At 42.6% G+C, this 21,994-nt stretch overlaps 1 protein-coding gene across 1 annotated transcript in view; it reads right to left on the bottom strand.

The window, feature by feature from the left end:
• Window positions 1–21,093, bottom strand: part of LOC117948670 (zinc finger protein 536-like) — a 22,794-nt gene extending 1,701 nt beyond the window's left edge. Inside the window, exons 1-3 of the mRNA XM_034878448.1 lie at window positions 20,636–21,093; window positions 10,869–12,675; window positions 4,281–5,195 (exon numbers count right to left, since the gene is read on the bottom strand). Of these exons, the coding sequence (XP_034734339.1) occupies window positions 4,281–5,195; window positions 10,869–12,468 (2,515 nt within the window). The 5' untranslated portion in view covers window positions 12,469–12,675; window positions 20,636–21,093. The remainder of the gene's footprint in view (window positions 1–4,280; window positions 5,196–10,868; window positions 12,676–20,635) is intronic.
• Between the last annotated feature and the right edge of the window lie 901 nt (window positions 21,094–21,994).

The following is a 21,994-nucleotide window of genomic DNA, read 5'->3' as shown; positions in this document are numbered from 1 at the left end:
TAGTCTTATTGAGTGATGGAGGATAAGCAGTCTGGGAGGAGCAATAGTAAAAGAAAATCTTTGTCAAAATCCAGGTATGATGTGATGTTAAAACTCAACATGTCAACTTCTCCCATTCAATGGAAGTGGACAAACAGTAAAAAAAAGGGTGGACAGAAAGATAATAAACATTTCTGGTTTTGGACATCTTGTAATCTCTCTTAATGTCTCTTATTACATTGCTGTCTAAAAAAGCAAGTAGAGAACCGAAAAATGTTACACATCCGTTGTAACTGGAGAGACTGAACAGATTTCCCTCAATCTTGTTAATATCTTGTAAATGCACTCAGACAAAGTGAACAATCCCATAGCCCATTATGCTTTCATAAAGTCAGTTAATAATAAGCCAAAAGGTCTCAGCTCTACATCTCAGTCGCTTGTTGCCCCGCTTGTCTCCCCCCCTCTCTGCCCCTATCGTCTTTCTTTCTCTCCCTCCTCGTCTCCCTGGGTCTGCTGTTCTTTCTTCCCTCCCACCAGAGGAGAAGGGAGGTCCAAGAGAGGGCAACCTCCAAATAAGTTCCATTAATCACAGGCCACAGCCTAATGTAACTAATATTTTACAATTAGAGAAGACAGCAGTGGGCTCGGAGCCATCCATCCCTTCACCACATGATCCTCCATTCAAAGGCTGCCTGAGCCACAGCTTCAGACATGCCACACACACACACACACACACACACAAAAACGTACACATAAACGTAGACATACACAAATGCTCAAATAGACCCGACAGGAAATGAGAGGGGTGGGATTGGGTGGTGTTGATAGAAAGAGTAAAGGAAGAAAAACAGAATGAGTGATTACTGACTTTGACTGAATGATAGTGATATAGGACTGTATTAAAAGGACAGTTCTGGTTTACTACAATTTGGGCTTTATGTAATCTTGGCCCTCATTTGCATCTGTTATGATGTCATTATACTCACCAAAGTAATTGCTGAGATCTGGGAACACGGCAACATCACTATAACGAAGTCAGACAAGAAACACGGGCAGTCAGACAATCAGACAGATCGTAAACAAGCTAACAGTACAGCCAGATTATCGAAGCAAAAGCACAGGAAACGTGTGGGCACATAACTGTAGCATGGATGCTAGGTCAAAGATGATCCAGGGGGTCAATCTATATACTGTGATGGATGGTTTTACAACGGATAGTTTAAGTTGTAATTCTAGTGTTCACCTTGTACTTTGTCTTTGAAAAATGCTAAGCTAACCTGATTGTTTGACCACTTGTGTTTCTTGCCTTTTCAGCAAAGTACATAACTCTCTGTCAAGTGTAGTTTTTACAAAAATCAAGACATAATGTGTTTATTAGTACGCTTTAGAGGACTTGTTAGGCAGACTTTTTTAGGTAAGACAGAGCCTGGCTAGCTGTTTCTCTGTTTCCAAGCTTTTAGGCTAGCTACGCTAACCTTCTCCTGGCTGTAGCTTCATATTTAATGGACAAATATCATAAATACTAGTGTATTCTCTTCTAACTTTCAGCAAGAAAGCAAAAAAGGTATTTCCAAAATGTCAAACTATTCCTACAAGTACAAGTTAGTACATTTGTTTTCTTCTTTTTGTATTCTTAAAACAGATATTCACTTTTTTAAATAGTATTTTTGCAAATGTTAGACTCGAAATGTATGAAACATTTAACATTTGAAAGATTTGGCTTCTTTTGTGTCAAAGTAAGGTATCAAAAAAGCTTGATTTTGGTAAGGAAACTCAGATATTATATAAAGCCCTGCCTTAGTGCACATTTGTGTGAGTTGGTACATGTGTATATCTTTGCACCTGCATGCATGTATTCCTGTGTGTGTATATGTTTGTGTGTGTGTGTGTGTGTGTGTGTGTGTGCGGTGGGAGTGTGTTGTGTGTCACAGGCTGAGATAATGACCATGATGACAGTGGCGGGGCCGACGGGGGCCAGAGGAGCTGAATGGTGACGGATGACACAGGGCTGAGCTCTGATGGCACACAGACAGTGAGTGATGACTGCACATCCTTCCCAGCGCTCCACCCTTCATTATCTCTATGGGGAGAAGCACGGCACAAAGGCAGGCCGCGCTGCCCTCTCGCTGCCCTCAAACGACATCTGCTCATGGAGACAGCCGTACTACCGCTCCTCTTTCACCTCGCTGTCGCTCCATCTATCTCCATCTATGGTGATCTTTCTCGCTCCTTTTCTCTCTCCTTCTTCTCTCACTCTCTGTCACCCTCTCCGCGGAGGGTATACACAGGTCAGACAATGAGATAATGACTCACCCCTTTCAACCTTTCAAAATCAGGGCTTTTTCTTTCTCTCTGTCCTCCTGTTGTTCGTTCATTCTTAATCTTCTCTTTATCGATCTTCTCATATTCATTTGTTCTCATGCGTCTGAGAAGCATCTGATGTCACCGATGACACAGCGTGGTTTAGTTAACCGATTAACTGGTTGCAAGTTAGAAAGTTACTCTAAACTTCAAGGCATCCAATATGTGTTTTCTCAGAAATAGTGAGTTGAAATAGCCAAATTGTGAAAAATTGAAAGCAAGCCATAATACCTGGTCTAGAAATATGAAGAGGCTTTCCCACAGCATGACTATTGGAGTGGTAAATGTTGCCATCTAGTGGTTCAGTCAATGCAGTGCAGAGATAGGAGTTTTTGTTTAAAACACTAGGGAGGTCTCAGTGAGACTAATGAGCATGCAGACAGGTTCAACCAGAGGTCACCATCTGGCCAATTACCACTGCTGGCACATTGGAGCCGACCTGAACTGTCATCGCAAACACATCACTCCATGTCCAAACTGCCCGGCAATATGTCACCATGCCACTCGACGTGCCATACAGTATGGAGAGGATGGGGGCAACAGGAGACAGCCCCATGACAAAGCCACCTGGTCAGCACTGCAGACAGGACAGGCTGCCGGGCCACCTGCTTAGCTCACTTTTTAGAGGACATTCGATAGACTCTCAATGTCAGTTACTCGTCTCAATGTCCAGTTTGACTGACAGGTGTTTACTGTGTGTCTGATATCTACCTCCTCAGGGAGAGAAAGAAATATGTGCAGGATCAATCTGCAGCAATGACAAAGGCACAGGATGCTTGAAATGACATCAAACAGAGAACAAATACATTGATCAGATTGCTGAGGAACGCAAGCAATAGTCACAGTATTTATATATGCTGTATTTCAGGTTAAAAAGTGGTTTAATGAGGCCAACTGTTCTTAGGTTTTCAAAGGATTTCAAAACATTAGGTTTGCTCAAAGAAGACTCAAAACAGCCAGCCTTTCTAAATGAAATCTATTTTTGTAACTCAAACGGCGTTATACGCAATCAAAGCAAGAGCCAAACATGAACGCGCGATGGCCATGACAGGAGTTGAAGGATAGGGGTGCTTTTCGGGATATTATAATAACCATCTGTACAATCAAATGGAAAACTTGCTGTTAGAATTATAAAGAAAGAAAACAGATGTTAATCCCTAATGGAGTTGACAGGCACTTTCCTGTCTTTCACATGAACATATTGAGTTTCTGAATAAGAAGGGGATCAGAGGGAAGGTGTATCATGTTGCACTCATAATACATGCATATCAAAGACCCCAGCTGTTGGATTCCCTCTCTTGAGAGACAGCATTATTAAATCTGCACTCAGCAAGCATATCACACCAGCACAAGAGCTTAAGCCTTTCCATCAGTTGGCTTCCATTGGCTTGGGTGATTTGTAACCTATCACACAAGGAGATTATATCATCGTTTAAAGTGTAGGGGTAATCAGTGCCACACACCTGTGTCTTCTTTAGTCCCTATTTGAGATCACAGATACGATCTGGGAAGAAAAAAAAAAAAAACTAAAGTGCTATAAGTATAAAGGAAGTGCGTTGTTTATAACTGGCATGATTTATTCACACACTCACACTCACGCTGCACACTGCCTCTGTCAGGTGATGAGGCTGGAGACACTGTCAAAAACATTTTGGGGATTTTTATAGCAGCATCCTTGTGGCTAACAATGTGAGGCATGCTAGTCAGCTACTTATATCTAGAATTAAGTTGAACAATTGTAATATTGTTATATGGCCATCTGCAGTGGGGTATCACATTCAGATGGGGTGGTACAAACATCTGAAAGGAGATTACTAGATGGACCGGTCTTTGTCCACTAGGTGGCAATATATACTTTCAAATCTGAAGGCAGCCCTGGCTATTTCTTGATAACAGTGACAGCTGCATTTAACATATATGATATAGAAGCAGATACTCACCTGATGCAACATCTTTCTCCATCTTCCCCCCATCGTTCAGACTGACGCTGGGAGGTGCGCTGCTCAGGTTACCCTGGGATCTGAGGTAGGAGAGCAGGCCACCCTCATGCTGGAGGGGGTCTGACTGTCCTGGAGCCAAGTTCTCCAGAGAGGAGATGGGACAATCGGCCACAGCTCTGCCCCAAGTTCCCGGTGTGTCGTGCCTCTTCTCGCCAGGACTCTGCAAATCCGCCTCTGCCAGCTCCTCTGGCTCCAGGATATTATTTTTCAGCATCTTCCACTTGGCAGCATCATCAGTTTCGTCCTCCCTCCCTTGCTCGGATTGCTCAAATTCCCCTTCACCGCCGTGACCTGTGGAGCTGGCATTCTGTGTGTTTATCTCTTCTTTTGTTCCCTGCACCAAAAGGTCACACTGATATACCGGTTTCACATCGAGCTCAGCTGCGGCATTAGAGTAACTTTTTAGCCGGCGGGTAATGGAGGAGGAAAGTCTGTTACTAAAAACGCCAGACATCTGTACCAGTACAGCAGGAGACATGCCTGAATGAGACATGACAGACTCTGGCCTGACAGACAAATCTAAAGGCTCATACTGGGACTTCCTAGTATGAGCAGATAAAGGGCCGTCCACACCTGCATCATTGTCACTTGAATGCTTGTTGATGAGCAGGGTGTTGTCACCGTGGCTCTCCAGACCAAGGTAGTGGGCTGGGCTCCAGTCTTCCCTGGATCTAGGTCTGAGCTTGGGGTTGGGGTTGGGGCTGGAGCTGCTGCTGCTGGTGGGCTGCAGTGGAGAAGAAAGATCCCTGCTTGCTTGCCAGTGGGGGAAGTGGTAGCGATCCAGATGGAAGCCAAGGGAGGCGGTCTGTGCAGCGGTGTAGTCACTGGAGAGTGGACACCTGTAGACCTTGTCACCTAACACAGACAATAACAGCAGGGACATAATACAATCCAAATCAAATTAGGACAGTGTGTGTATATGAGGCATACTGAGCATTCTGTTCAGAGAAAAGTATGTACCAACAACTGTCATCTAAACATGAAAAATGTTGCACTCCCACACCAGGCTGAGTTGAATGATTTAAGCGCTGCCCTGCAGTAAATCAAGCTTGTAATCAGCTTTCAGCTCCAGTGATCCATCATTTTGCAGTATGGACGCCACCACCATGTGCAATAAATACACCCAAAGATGTTAACACCAAACAAGATTCTTCCAGAAATAATAAACAGTCAAATTCAAAGCAACTACAACAAGGCAGATGTCGCAGACAAGAACCTCATTCCATCAAAACCAGTAAGTGGGTTTTCCCAGTCAGAAATAACGAAGTCCAACATGTGAACAGTTCTGATTAACCGCACCATTTACTGGAGCTGAGTTTATTTTCGCTTCACACTTGAGAAATGGTGTGCCGGAACCATAATTCAAAAAGTATAAAGTGTGTTATTGTGGGAAATGACAAAGGGTAATTTTTCCTCCTTTTAGCAAGTGATAAATATCCATCTGGAAACAACATTTGATGGTGCTCTCCATAACTTTTAATTAAAGGTAATGTAAATGTCTTCTTCCCTCTGTTTACCTACAATTCGATCATTATGGCTATCACAGAAACTCCCTCCAGGGTTAAACACACTCCCTGTGACCATTTGGAGTTAGTGATTGTCTGAGACCTCAGCTTTGCACTGTCTTTAAACAGCCCAGCTGTTTCGCTGCCATTCCAATTACAGTAAAAGTCATCCGACGCCATTAAGCCACAAATATTGGCAGTTTATTGCCCAACACTCTCCTGGCATTTGAAGGTCAGGTCATACATTATACTGTGTCTTTTAGGGATGCGTCTGGGATAGGGAGATAAACCCACCACCATTAATTTAATTCTATGCATATTGATGCCTTATTGTTCTTCTTTAATAGACTAATATCTGAGTTATAACAGTGATTCATCCACGCTAGAGAAATATCAATTTCATACACCTCAAAATCTGACCCTGAGATAATTCTCCGAGGTAAATCTAAATCTAATGATCTGTGGTTGCTACCTTACTTTGTTTCCAACTTTAATAGACCACCTTAGTAGGGGGAAGGGTAGTAAAAGGAGGGCTGTTTTGGACTACTTCAAATCTACAAAACCATAAAATAACACCCACACATTAGCTAAATACATATAAAACTAATGAAATTGCAAAATCGCTGCTGAAATGGCAAATCGGTGCCCCTGAACAGAAGGCAGTCACCTCTGTATGTACTGTATATGGGTTGTACTATATATGTGTGTGTGTCTACAGTGTGTCTGATTTAATGTCTGCGTACATTGAATTTGCATGGCGACGTGAATGGGTGTGCAAAAGCGGGAAAAGAGCCTCCAACAGTGCCACACCCTTGTCTCCAGTAACAGACACAAAATCTAAACAGCTTAATGGAACTCTTTCAGACACGCCATATATCTCAATTATTCTGTGGGCTTAAATTACGATGACATTACCGGCCAGCTCCGAACGTAGAAAACACATATATCTGACCTCATCTTTCCGCGTGGACCTTCCTCAACCCATTTAGAAGCCTACATGAGAGCTGTAAAACAATACAAGGAATGAAGACTCTGCCTCTTTTCCTGTTCCTTTGGATGGGTGCCATCTTTGTGATTGCCTGGTTCATGCTAACTTAATCAGTTTAAGATTTACTTACACTGCCGAGGTTCACATTATGTGAGGGGAGTAATTTTAGAGCTTAGATTTATCAACCAAAACTCCAATTACTGCATCATTACAAACCCCAGCCTCTCTTACCTAACACAGAGCATCTAATGAAGTGATGCGTATGAGTTATCCGCCCTTACTGGATGTGCAAGGCGGAGGAACAAGGTAAATAAATAAATAAATGCCTCAAGTGAGGCGTGTCTACGGAAAAAAAGCATGCAGCTGGATTTGGACGAGTGATTCATTTCATATGGAAATAGGCTTTAAGATTTACAACCATACACCACCGTCAATGCAATCCCAGGCTCACATACTATATGCTTACATTGGCATTTGGCACTTATATTGTTGATATCAAACTCTATATAAAGTGAGGTTTTGGCTCTTTCTATATATGCAATCAAGCCCCTGAAATGCAAAGCAGAGATACATGGTGGCTGGTTTGGTTTAAGATGAAACAGAGTGAGAGGGAGAGAGTCACACACAAGACGGGTGAGAAAAACAGGGGCACCAGATGTTCTTTGATGTTTATAATAGCATATATTATTAATATTAATTAGACCACATAGTCAATGACGCATTTGGGACGTTTCCAAGTCAATTAAGCCAAATGGCATTCAGGAGACGGTGGAACAATATTTCAAGGCAGGTGTTCAGAACTCCCTGGGTAAATCTTTTTATCTGCATGCTAGGGAAACAAGCATTTTGAGCTTAATTTGAGCCTCATATCTGCAATAATAATTAAAAAGAGGATTAAAAGACAGAACTGAGAGGGAGACAGAAAAGCCAACAGGTAATCAGTTTAGACAAACCAGTCAGATTGACTGTGATCTCTGAAGAAGAGCTGAACTTGTTAAGACAGACACAGGCCCGAGTTAGATAAGGACCCGATGGGTTAAAAGATGCGTTTACTGTCAGCAATCACAAAGAATAGACTGATGTAAGTGTGAGTTTTACAGATGCTTGTCATTCCAGGCTCTCTTGGCTGAAAAAGAAGTGTAAAAGCAGGGAAAAAAGGGACAAAACACATGTGGGGACGACATCATTACATGGTGTCTGCTCACTGACCTTGAGGTTAAGAGTATTGAATGGGACTAATTAATAACTGTCAGAGCATTTTATGTTCGTTAGGCATGTTTTTATTCTGAGCGGGGATCTAACTGGCCCAATGTAGGTCAGAGGCCCAAAGCACGCACCCTCCATTAGTTTATCATTTTTTTAAAAGAGTCGTAAGTCTAAATCTCAGATTATAATTAAAGTCAACGTGCCATTTTCAAATCTGTCCTGATGAGATATTGAGAGAAGTAATTTGTAACACACCCCTTCTATTGAAATCAAAGCGTGCGTTCTGATTTAAGATCCCGGGAATTTGTAGTTAAACATCTAAATCCAGCACTGTATCTGGATGTATCGAGCAAAGAAGCCGTCTCTCACCCTGACAGCCATGACTGTACTATATTTGCCATCCATATTGAGAACATCAATAACTTCATGACCACCATAGGCTGACTATGAATAATGCAGCCAGTAATTCTGGACTAATCAATGTTCCTCAAGCTGAACATCTGGCAGTGGTAATTCTTCCTCAGCATCTTCGCTCTCCTGAATTAGAAAACACTCGCTCTCTCCCTCTCTCTTCCTCCACGTCCAGCCATCGAGACAGACAGACTTGATCAGTTACAACCCCCCACCACTGAAAAAACGTATCCCTGTTATTAAACCCTCATCAAGTGGTGCGTGTTCTCCATATGTGTAGGATTTACCTATCTGTCCCGCAGCAGACCTGTGTGTTGAGACAGGGCCAGCAGCGTGTGATTGTGTTAATTAATCTGTCATTGTGAGCGCAGAGAGCAGCTGCAGAGGTCTCTGGGATATATTGTCAGAGCTAAACAATGCGGTGCTAAGCCCCCAGAGTGAGTCTACCATTACACAAGACTAAGAACAGAGAGGAGAGGAGGAGAGGGGGAGAGAGAGCCTGCCGGATCCATCATTGACTAAAGCAATGACGCCTGACCTTTACAATGAATTAGTTTCCATGCTTAATATTGACTGAAATTAGAGTCTGATACTGAATGTGCCATCCCAGAACTGTGTGCACTCAAATCCTCAGCAAGCCAGCTATCATAAATGTTTCTGGAAGTGACACCGTATGGTCTTGGAGATAGGGGAGAAGAGGGAAAGTAAAAACAACAGAGCCTGAATATTTCTTAAAGAGCAACCAGAGAGGGATTTGGCCATAAACGGCAAGAATTTACATGTAAATATGCAGATACCAGTATGTGTGTACAATATGGAAACAAAACATCTAATGAGATTAAACCTGATCCATTTATCTCTGCTATACGGCCATCCTTTAAAAGGATGCTGGATCAAATCCCACAGGAGAGCATCAGAGTTGGATGCACACAACATAGCAGAACGCCACTGGAAAATCACCATAAGCTATGAAGAAACAGAAGAAAAGTTTGGATTTATTTTTCTTCTCTTAACAACGCTGTTAAAGCAGTAATTCAGGCTCATGATAACATGTTAGCAGGATGCCATGACAAGAAAGGCATTTACCCAGAGAGCCAAATCATCCGAATCACCAGGTGGAACAGAAGACTATCAATAAAAATACCAGGTGGTAGATCAAATCATAAAAATCACTGGGTGGTATATATCAAATCATTAAAAACACCAGATGGCATGCATTAACATCTTGTGCCCCCGTAGGCAAGGGGTGGGGATGTGACGGATATAAAATAGAGGGTACTAATTATCCCTACAATTCAACATGATGCCATTATCTTTAAAAAGAAGACAAAGTCCTTGTGGATGACAGTAATATCTGTGGTGGTGTAGCTGACCCTGCGCTAGACGTCCACCTACACTAAGTGGGAAGTAAATTGTGAGGCAACAGCTGTCACTTAGGTACTTCATATTTATATTTAGTTTTTGGAGAAACGATTACGAGATGCAGGAATTGGATCCCTTGTTTTGTTATTCTGAGCAGATTTTAATTGGTGCGCGGCAATAAGGTCTGTCTGTAAGACGTCGTACTTTATATCAATTCTCAGAATGGAAACATGTAATCCTGCAATATAACTGAAATATTTTATGCATATGTTACTTCCATAAAGTTGGGGGAAGAGACAGATTTAACGGAATGTAAACCTTAGGGTTCAAATTCAGGTGGGGACCTCTCTCTTCCTGCATTTTCTGTGTACCCTTCTACTCTCAATTAAAAATGCAGAAAAAATTAAAATTAGGTTTAAAAAAAAAAAAGATTATTCAAAATCAAATCAGCAGAGGACCAGATGTTTGACTTTTAATTCCAAGTATGAATCAAGCTCCATGTACTACCTTTCATAACGCAACTGAATAGTGTGATTCATTAGACCCTGATGACATCATCAGGGTTATTTTCATCAAACTTTGGAAAGACCCCTCCAGAGTAACTAAGACATTATCCTGCTGTCCTCACAGGCTGCGTAGTACTTTTCATGTCAAGTAAACTGACTTGTAATAACAGTCTTAAATGAAGCTAAACTTTTTTAATGCTGCACTGTTACTGAGCACTTTATCCACATTGGAATATTTAGTACCCACTTTGTATAAGAGTGGGGCAAGTTGTGTTTTTATGTTATGGTTAAAATGGAAAGATGAGATTGTGTTTGTTATGAATGATGGGTGAGATGTCCTCGTTACGTGTGTGTGTGTGTGTGTGCGTGTGTGCGTCTGTGTGTGTTACAATAATGACCCACCTTACCTGAGTGGCTCTACAATTGCATCATACTTAAACATAATGACAATAAAGGCATTCCAACTGAAATATGATGGAACATGTCAAATATTTCAGTTTATAAACTCTTTAACAAGATCTTAAAATAGAGCTGTCCTTGACTGAGTTACCTGTAGCTGGAGAAGAAGATTGTGGTCGATGCTCGAGGCCACTGCCAGAGTGGGTGCTTCCCATCTCTGGCCCGGGATGACTCACGCTGCCTGGGCTACCGGGTCTGCTGATGGCCTTAGTGTCCGGGTCACCAAGACACCCATCGTCTGCAGGGAGACATCTCTCAGTCACGTAGGAGGAGCATTGCTGCTGGTCTTTAGGACCGAAGATTTGCTGTTCAATAGGCAGCCCTGGTGTCATGATCTGCCAGCCTGGGTAGCTGCTGCTGCTGCTGAGTGTATCTCTGTTTGCCATGATCTTCTGAAGGTGTTCCATGCTAGTGGAACTCAGTGGAGGGTGGAGATGATTTAAACCCAGCAAATAGGAGCTATCTGCATCTGTCAAAGGGCCTGGACCTGAGGAAATCATCCTCCCTAACATCTCCCTAACTTTCATGTCTACGCCCGCTGTGGCAAGTATCTGGTTGTAATCTTGATGATCGGCTCTCTCAGCCGTGAGGAACCTGTTGTGAATGCGGGTGATGTACTGCGAGTAGAGGGTGCTCTGGTGGTCTTGCGATGGGTTGTTCATGTTAGCGCAGGTGTCATGCTCAGCAGGGAGATTACGCTTAGCAGCCAGCTTATTGAGGTGGACCTTCATGTGGTTCTTGAGAAACCAGGGTTCTTTGAAACGACGGCCACAGATTTGACAGCAGTGCTCAAAGGAGTCCTTGTGTTTCCTCATGTGACCCTTCAGGAACCAGGCCTGGCTGAAGGTCTGGCCGCACACCTCGCAGGGGAATTCGCCAGCGGGCTTCTTCTTGTCACCGGCCCCCGTCGCAGGCTTCTGCCCTAAGCCCGAATCAGCTGTTATGTGCGCCATCTCAACGTGTCCGATCAGTTCCTCCTCCTGCGAGGCGGCAAACTCGCACAAGGTGCATTTATAGGGTTTGTGCAGGATCCTGATGTGGCGTTCAAGCTCCTGCTGCTTCCTGAACTTTCCCTTGCAGAATGAGCAGCGGAAACCAATGGGTTGGGGCTGGATGGGATCATCAGGGATGGGAGTTGCCTTAGGGCATGTGGATGCGTGTGGCATGCTCTTTGTAGCACCAGAGTTAGTTAAGAATGGGGGTTGTGTCGGGACAGTCTGCAACAGTTGGGGCTTTTGAAGTTGGTTTATTATCAATGTTTGCTGTTGGCTAACATGACCAGCCCGCGTCTGCCTGTCCCTTAGTATCGCCCTTTCCTCAAGCTCATGAAGCAATCTATTCTCCTCTCTAATTCGACCACGGCCTTTGCCCAGAATGCCTTGCTTGTGAGTACGGAGGTGTATCTTCAGGTTGCCCTTCTGCGCAGCCCTGTGGTCGCAGTATGGGCACTTGAATGGCTTCTCGCCGGTGTGTGTGCGCATGTGAAGTGAAAGGATGCTGTTGAAGCGGAAGCGCTTTCCACACAACGGGCAGGGATACTTCCTGTTCTTGCGGCTGTCCTGTTCCTGGGTGGAATTTACCTGGGCGGCGATGCTTTGATTGGTGACTCTCAAGAACTGGGAAAGCTCTGCTCTCCCGTTCATACTGCTGAGAATCCTTGCATCCATGATTTGATTGGCCAGAAGCGCCATCTGGCTCCTAATTGGGTGGGTGGACAGGGTAATGAGGCTGTCCTTTCTGGGACTGGCTGATGTTACAGTACGGTGGTCGGAGGTGTCTGTGTGGGACGGTTGGAAGGTTAGCAGTGAACTGTACGCTGACTGTTTGCACTCATTCAGCTGAAACAGGATGTGGATTCATGCTGCTCGGATGAAATGTCTGTTTGTTGTGGCTCAGACCTAAAGAAAAAACAAAAGGAACATTAAGTGCATTCTAATTCTGCAAAAACAAATAAATTATTCAAATGTTAATTTCCCCCTCAGAAACCCCAAGAACAGGTGAGTACAGTATAATGTCAGTGGGGCTCTCAGCTGTCAATTAACGGTGTAAATTTCTACTTTTGCAGCTGCTATAGAATGCCAGTGATGCACCACAAATAGGTCAGGAAATAGAGCAAAGTAGGTTCTGACTCTCCTCATCCTGTGTTAATGTATACCTGTGGTTTTAGATTATTGTTGAAGACCGTGAAAATGCTGATTAAGTCTAACCACAAAGGCTTCCTCAACAAATATCTCATCTTTACTAAAGGGTAAGGTGGAAATCTTTGTCTTGATCTCATTTTGTACTGACACACAATACCAAGGCAGCACAAACATCAAAGACCGTCTGCTTTCATTGCCCTTCCTTTGCATTTCACAAATCTGGGCTTTACAAAAAAAAAAAGAAAAAAAGATTAAAGTAAAAGTGTTTACGCTTTTTCAGCAGGTCTACTGCATATTTGAATAAAAACCTTTACCAGGATAATTATGTCACGGGAGTACTAAGCAAAATAAACAACTTCATTATGCAAAAATGCTAACTAAAGTTAAAGGAAGAATATCCAAATGGAAAGGTAAAATATGCTTCACTTCTCTTCAGCCCAGCATCCTGTTTTTTTTTTTTAATTAAACTGCAGCAGCAAAACAAAGCTTCAAATTCACATCGTGCTACAATGGTAGAGGTCACATAAGTGAGCTCTGCGCAGCTCTAGTGCAGTACCAAAGGGCACAGAACAAAGCCCGCACTGTCCACACTGAATTAACACAGGCTTACATCATCCTGGACTGTAACCTCAGTCAGTCATGAAAATGATGTACACAAAACCACACAGATAAAAAGCTGACAGGCTGGCGTGAGTAGTGTGTGTGTGTGTGTGTGCGTGTGTGTGTGTGGGTGAGCAGTGTGTCTGCTCTGAGCAGTAGATCACAAATGAATGAAACCATATGGTACTGACCTAACCCTATCTGACTTGAGTCATGACTGAAAAGTTATATTATAATATAATTGATCCACCTCATTCTTCTTAAACTGGTATTCCTTATCACTCGTACCAAAACTACCAAAAAAGGGGGGGGGAGCAACACCACCCTCCAACCACCCATTATCACGGATTACGGTCATTTGAGCTATTATCGCATTTGTCTCTATTAATGTCATTACTGCACTGTAGCCTTGGATGTAGTGTATCAAATTTGAAGTTTGCGCCCAATCAATAAAGATTGATCAAACTCAACTTTAAATGGCTAGGCGTCTGCAGCATCAAATAACTTTGACTGCTGCATAAATGTGTGTGCATTATTTTTCTTCAGCAATGCACATGTGCTCTTCACAGCTAGATAGCAGAACAGCACGAGTTAGGCAAGTAATAAGAGAGTCGCCAAAGCTGCAAACAATCTTTTTCATAATCAAGACATACTAGACTACTAGATTTAATGTAAAGGCATCCAAATAAAACCTCTGAGACTCAGAGCCACCTGCTGCTGCTGTAGCCTATGGTCCCGAGCAACGTCAGTCAGTCATTAAAAACCCCAAAACTACACAGATTAAGAGCTGACATGCCTGCACCCATGGCTGGTATGAGCCACCTGTCTGCTCTGCACCCAGATCAATGTAGGTTTTCAGACCTGACCTAATCATATCTGACAGGAAGAAAGTGAGCGAATGATATTAGCATACACTAGAGCCAGTTAAATTTAAAGTGGTATTCTTCTGATTAACTAAGCATAAGAAGAAGAAGAAGATGAAGGCATAAAACCTTCAATTTGTGTTTGTGTGTGTGTGTGTGTGTGAATTGTTGGAGCAGTATAGAGGGCCATCAGGTGTTTCTCTGTCAGAGTAGATTAGGATCTTTCAGGCGCACATTGAGAGAGCGCTTGATTGTTATTAAGCATCGTGTCACAGTAGCGCCTCTTAGGTGTGGCCGCGCATAGACGAACACGGAGCAGGTGTGATTTAGCACAGCCAATAAAAGAAAAAAAAAAAAAGAATGTAACACATACACAATTAAAGCAGCAATCGGCGGAGTGCATTCTGGAGGATTTCGGATGTGACAACATCAAACATTGTTACAGGTTTTTTCCTTCAGTCAGACTAAGGATTCTGTACTTTATTATTTAATCTACAGGAGGGTAGAAGTGTAATATTTTTCCTTTATAGTTGCAGCGTATTGTCATCTAGGATGGATGGACAATATTGTAAATCCATAGAGAGGTGACACTGGAATGAAATGTATTGATCAGTAGGGCATATTTCATATTTCTTTTTAACAGCAGTTAAAAAGCATTAATAATTTATGTAGATGGTTGAGCTGAAAGCTATATTGAATGCACCACAGAACTGCTACATGAGCCTGCAACCAACATTTATAGTAGCCTGTCTAATGTAACTTAAATTTAAGATTATGCATTATTCTGATTTGTCTCTTCATACGTCACTGTGACCATGACTTGTAAAAATATCATTCATTCACCTAATAGTGACATGTGATGATAGACTCATGAAATATGTATCTAATGATCTACACCTCATATTCACTGACGAATGATAGTGTGATGCTATGCATATCTCTTGATGTGTTTCTGCCTACTTCCACATCACATAACAAGAGATCATGACTTTTAAAAATTGCTGGAATTCCCTGACTGTCCCAGTTTGCATTCAACACAACAACAGTTTGATTCATGATTACAGAGCAGGCTTATGTGCGGACAGTAAAGGCCCCATGCTGTGAATTATGCCCTCTGGGTCTCACTTCACCCACGCACCCACCCAACACATCAACCAGCCAACCACCCTGTGCACTGCCCCGTCAGGGGATGAAGAGCCAGTACAAGGAAGAGGGCAGTGGTAACACAGCTGCCCACCGTGACCTGTACAAAAGATAGCACCCATGTACTTTCTGACAGCCAGATTAATGAAACCCTATAGGAGCTTCTCTGTAGGCCCCCCCAAAAGCCTGACGGAGACAGAATAGTCTAACCAGCACCATTCATTACTGCGGGAGTACAGAGCACAGAAAGAGCACACACAGCACTGACAAAGTAGCTCCTTGTGAGTAATAGCTAAAGAACTCATAAAGGAATACATACACATTTGTTGTGGATGCAGTAAATCTATGCCACTCCTTTTACAACTATCAAAAATCTGGCTTGTGCCCTGTAAAAAAATAAATCTGGCGTGCATGTGGTGCAGCGATGATGTGATGTTATTCGGGAGTCAGCTATTTCATACAGTATGTTCAGTGAAGGTTTTCGATTAATTTTGTTTGTCTCATTCTCTAATGCAGATTAGTGGCAGTGAATGCAACGGAGGGGAACAAAGTTCCTCTGGCAACATACTAAAAACTACAGGGTATAGAATCTGCAAGTCAGACTGACTACAGCAGGTCAGCTGTGTGTGTACCTGTACGAGTTGGTGGAAAACCCTGCTTCTAATTAACTATTAGTCTTTCATATGACTGTTCACATCACATTTATGCATACGACAAAGATCTGAAAATGATGATTTACTTACTTGTTCTATGTCATAACCTCATTACATTTGCATGTGTGTGTGTGTGTGTGTGTGTGTCTTTACCAGCCATATAGACACTTAGCATTCATGAGCTTCCTCTGATGCTTTCAATGGCACTAACACAGCAAAGCACAAGCAAATATAAATACTGTCTCCCGAACTCATCCTCCTCATGCACATCCAAAGACAACCACTCACACATGCCATCTCTCTTTCTAAAACACACACACAAATCCATGCACACACACACACTCAGACATGTGCATATAGAATGTATTTTAAATCACTAATGTGTAAACAGTTGCTCTTGTTTGCACGGACCACCTGTTCTTCTTGGACACAAACAAAGCTTTGGCGTATGATGGGGTGTGTTAACAGTGTGGGGTGCGTAGGGGATGCCTTGCACAAGAGAAGCCTATCCACATGGTGTAGGCTGCATCAGATGGTTGGGCCCTGCAGGGCGGCAGCCAGCTCCAACAGAACTCACACAGATTTAAAAGAATGACATGTTTTGCTTTCTGGAAAAGTAGAACTCACTGTTGTCACTTTATCTTTTTTAAGATTTCTTTAAAGAGACAGGATCATTTTGCTTTTGCATTGTCTTTCACATTGCTTAACATTGGCAAAACTGCAAAGAGATGGGAGACATCGAGGAAATACTAGATGTGTCGACTTTCAGTTGCAAAAGCACTTGGAGGCACTAAAACAAAAGTCATTAAACGAGTCATCACAAACTCACAGCAGGAGTCTGGTAATGCCACTTACAGTATCTCATTAAGCTATGGCATCTACAGGAGAAAAAAAACTGACAAACAAAGAGCATAATCCAAGGCACATTAACTGGGCTGATAATTCAATGAACTCTCATTTGGCAGCCATCTTGCCCTTATGATGGTCTTTTTTTTAGCTGCAGCAGAAGAGCACAGACCCCTCATGAAGTTCCTCCCTTTTTCTCTCTCTCTCTCTCTCTTTCTCTCTCTCTTTCTCACACACATATTCTTCCTCTCGATCCCTCTCTCTCTCTCTCTTTCCCGCGCTCTCTAAAACAACAAAACATCCACCATTAGACAACGGGGTACCGGCGTAATTAGAAAATGACTTCCTTTGCAATCCTAGCTAAGTAGTTTACACACTGTAATTACAGGGACAAAATCATCTTTTCATCATTTCACTGATTGAGCTCATCAACCCAGTGGGATCCCAGGACTGTACTCAGGCAACATCTGGGCTAAGAGAATTAGCCTTTAGTTTAGCAGGACTTACACAGTGGCAAGCAGCGCAGCTTGAACACCGGACATGGCCGTGGCACACGTCTCTAATTGAGACAGGGTTGGTTTTTTTTGGAGAGGGATTGTGTATCAGATCAGGTCTTATCTCATTTTCCAGAGCATTCACTCCTTTAAATACAATAGGACCCAATTCAGGAGGAGGCCAAAGTCACTTTGCAGTATCAATCTCTATTTCCCACACTTTCCCAAAAAAAAGCCATATCAAAGTTGTCCTCCCCCCTCTGCCGCTCCTGTACTCGTGAATCGAGGCATTGAAGATTGACCTTGGTGCACAACAGCATGCCTTTTCATGGGGGCGCTCTGTTTACTCTAATTTTCTGTGTGCCCTGAGCCTTGACTTTCTAACAAACACATGTGGTCGTGGAGTTGAAGGTGAAGTGCTTTGGTTTCGTCTCTGTCCTGCGGAAGGGCTCCGGCTCCGTGTGTTGGCAACAGAGGCAAGTGTTTAATGTGGCAGCTGTTAGCCTCGTGGATTCTCACTAATCACTCTCTCCTGATTACTCTGATGAGTGTATGATGCTCTTAAATAATCAACCCGCAATGAAAAAAAAAAAAAGAAGAAAAATAATTATCATCATCTCCCTAAGTAGTGCAGCTGCACCCGCCTGCAATAATTACAACTAGAACAGGGCGCCTTCTTTCGTCACTTACAACCACTTATTATTAAAGATAACGCTAATTGGTGCAGTGGTGGGCGACAATTCTTCATGGGGTTCATCATAAAAAGCCAAACCTTGAAACTTATGGCACATTAGAGGTCTTAAAGCCAAGGTAAGGTATTAAACATTGCATGCTGTGAGATGCCAATAATCTGAGCAAGGGGAGTAGTAGACGTCCTGTCAGTAGCCCCTTGGTCGCCTTCCTCTCTTGCCCTCACTTCACCCTTCCCCCACTCCCGGTATCAGCCTGGCAGACACAATTAACATTTTCATAAAAACAATTCCCTGCCTCCAATAGTCCAATGTAATTTGTTTTCCATCTCTGTTCATTAATCATTGTTTAAATCGGTGAGCCATCCCCTCCACTCTGCCATCTGCACTCAGCTGTGTTACAGATATGACACCTTCCCCCTTAATGGGAGCTGACAGCCAAGAGAGGAGGCCTGTGGAAAATAGCTTCCTGCATGTGCACTTCCACCTCACATACCGCCAGCAGGTGAGAGAGGTATTTAATGGCTTCTGATTAATCTCCAAGGCAAACAACATTACACTACAATATCATACAGCATGCAACACAGCATATACACATGCAACACAGCAGTAAAAAAAGTGAAAAAAACAACTAAAACTCATGCAGATATTCTTAATAACAAAGGCGATGCATTCCACATTTTGTCGAAGTTGTTTGTTTTTTCTTCTCCTCTAGTTAAATTAGTGCAGTGTTCCTACAATATGCTATTGTTTTCCTGGAATTGGGAGCAAGGTTATTAATTATTCACTGTTGTGTTCTCATATGAGGGGGCTATGCTTTTCACTGTATTGCCTCATAGCTCAAATACTTAGGGCCATGGTTATCGGGCAAATTTCATGAGGCAACATCACGGAGACGTTATGATCACATGGCACAACACTTAGGAGATTAAAAGTTTCCTGAAGAGATTTCAGTGATTGAAAAGGTTACTTTTTTTTTTTTTTGTACACGATTTCAAAGTTCTGCGACAAATCAAATAACTTTTGTCCCCCCCTACTTTCCTCCCTTTCAAGGGGTGTTAAGCCTAAGTCTAGGTTAGCTTAGGCATTTTTGAGTGGAGGAAATCCTTCCCAGTGTGGTTGGTAAGAGGGTGCCAAAAAGTTCATCTGGCCTGTTGATTTCAGCGTGGATTAGAGATATTCAAATCATGAGCCTCGTGTTCAAACAAGTGCCTCTATCAGGGGAGAGAGTTGCCAAGCTGAGCTTTGTCATGTAAGCTGTATGAATTTACTGCAGCATAATGAGAAAGCGGCTGTGGCGCTACATTAAATACAGTTGCATCCACTCGCCCTCCCTCTCTCTGATTTCCTCTCAGTTAGGATGATGATAATTTCAGATACCCCTCCAGCCTCTGTCCAGGGTTATCAAAAAGAAAAAAAGGAAACGATGGTGTCACCTGAACATACCCAGGCCCCAATCTTTAATCCGGAACTGTGTCACAGAGGCGCACACATGGTCCCAGTTACAAAGCGCTTCAGACAAACGCCCCCAACTCTTTTTGGGGTGTTTCTAAGGACAGCAGCAGCAGCAAATGATGTGTATATTCAAAGCTGAATATTTCATGTTGATTGATCGAACTGGCTGCCACCCACCTGCTCCTCCTCGTGTCCCACCGGAGCTGGCATGAGGAGAATTCAGTAATTGAGAAGAGCAGAGCATGGTCTCTCTTTGCTCACATATGACAGATGGGGCATCATCGCTTCAAAGGAGAGCATTTGGAAACGGGAGGAAGGGGGGGGGGGCAGAGGGTGAGGATGGATTTGAAAGTAGCGGTGCTACTTTGTGCAGGTGATAGTAAAAAAAAGAAGAAGAAGAAGAAAAAAAGGTTACATTATCTAAAGCATGGGTACTTTAAAAAAAATGTCAAATGTAAAAGATGATGTTTTAAAAATAGTGAAATACATTTTAGGAAAACTGTACATTCCAGTGTGCAGACATCTTGCATTATTCTTCTCAGTGTCACACAACTTCATTGGCCCAAATTTTGTATGAGGTCTGGCGATGTTTTCATTTTGGGAATATGGTTCTGAATTGTTTGATACATAAATATAACATTAAAAACAAACGTTATGATGACTTAATATAAGCTCGTATTAAAAATATTACATGGATCACGGTCTACTGCACACACAAGATATGTAACCTACAAAGGAACACAAGGGAAACACACACATTTGTTGATTTCTGCCTTCTTCTTCGTAACGTATCGATTAGTCGCCTTTTAGCCCTCGCCGTGACTTACTTTTTCACACACCCCCCACTTCCCAACAAGCCAACAGTGGCAGCTCTTGGGAACGCTTGTCCATCCGAATCCGACACGTCAGAAACTTAAAGTCACTTTTTTTTCACAAATGCCTCGAGTAAAATGGGAACCGGCGATGTCTCTTACCTGGCCGACGCGAGGGCGCGCGGAGGACTCGAGGTGACAGCTGGATTTCAGCGGAGACTGATGTTGATCTGAATGACTGACTGCTGACGGACTGCACACTTCACACGCTTTATCATAAACGCCCAGCACATAGTCGGACCCAGACATCCCCCCCCCCTCCCAATGAACTGACGCGTTCTCTTTCTTAATTTAAAAACACACACAACAAAAAGCAATCTTCTTTTGCTCTCGGCAGACGACGCGAGCAGTGCGCTCTTCTCTGTAGTATTTCCAGTTGATGAAAGAGGTAATGAAATTTTATCAAAAATTACTCGGGATACTTCGACATGTCCCGAAGCCGCATGTCTCCCTCATCTGGCCGCTGGTGTGTAAGTGTAACACACTGGCACCGTGCGTAAAACTGCGCTGTCTCCAGGACGCAGACCTCGTCAATCCTTTTTTTTTTTTTTGCATCCATCCTTTTTCTGAGATGCATGCATTTGAAGGTATCACGTGGTATTGTCCATGTCGAATTTTTTACTTGCAAGAGCAGTACTTTTACACTCTGAAAACTTCTGTGAAAGCATGATGGATTTACATGTAATGAAGACGTGATTTGTCTCTCTTTCTCGACATAAATATGCTAATTTTCATTTTTACACAGGCTGATGCTATGTGTTGTGTATTGTGCATCATCTTGCTTTATGTACCCAAACTGTACGTTGGCCTACTGTGAAAAAGGAAGAAAGGATGACTAACCCTCAGTGAATCAGCATTTTAGTTGGTAAATGGCTCTATTAAGAAAGCTTAATTGGATGCTTGTAACATCTATCACATTTCTAGCATCCTGCTAACCTTCACTGTAGATTCTCCTCCAAAGTGAAGAAGAGATTTCTTACTCTGAATGCATTCCAAACATATTCCTCAGAGAAAAAATTTAAATTCTTAGATATTCAGAAATAATCCAACAAGACAAGGACGACACAGCAACCAGGTCCTTGATTTGGATGATAAGGTTTGATATGCTGTCGTGTCCATAAATTCTCCTTGTTTTTCTTGTATTGCAATTCAAAGTAGTCACATAATGATGGAAGTTGCAACCAATTATTATTTCAGAATTTGCTCAGATAATCAATGAATCGTTTCCTCCATGATGAAAAAAAAACCATCACACATTCCCTGAGCCCAAGGTGATGTCTTCAGGTTGGAGCGCATCTTCTCATTCAAAGAAGCTCAAACCAGACAATATTTTGACATGTTTGCCTGAAAATGTACATAAAACAAATAGATACTTATAAAAAAATCGATTAATTGTTTTATTTACCAGCTACGAGCTAGTGTTCCGAACATAGATGAGTTCTTGATAACTGTTGAGTTTTC

Source organism: Etheostoma cragini, chromosome 8, assembly GCF_013103735.1.
Source record: "Etheostoma cragini isolate CJK2018 chromosome 8, CSU_Ecrag_1.0, whole genome shotgun sequence".
NCBI classification, from domain to species: Eukaryota; Metazoa; Chordata; class Actinopteri; order Perciformes; family Percidae; genus Etheostoma; species Etheostoma cragini.
The sequence above is the reverse complement of the archived record's forward strand: the minus strand, read 5'-3'. Positions and strand labels throughout refer to the sequence as shown.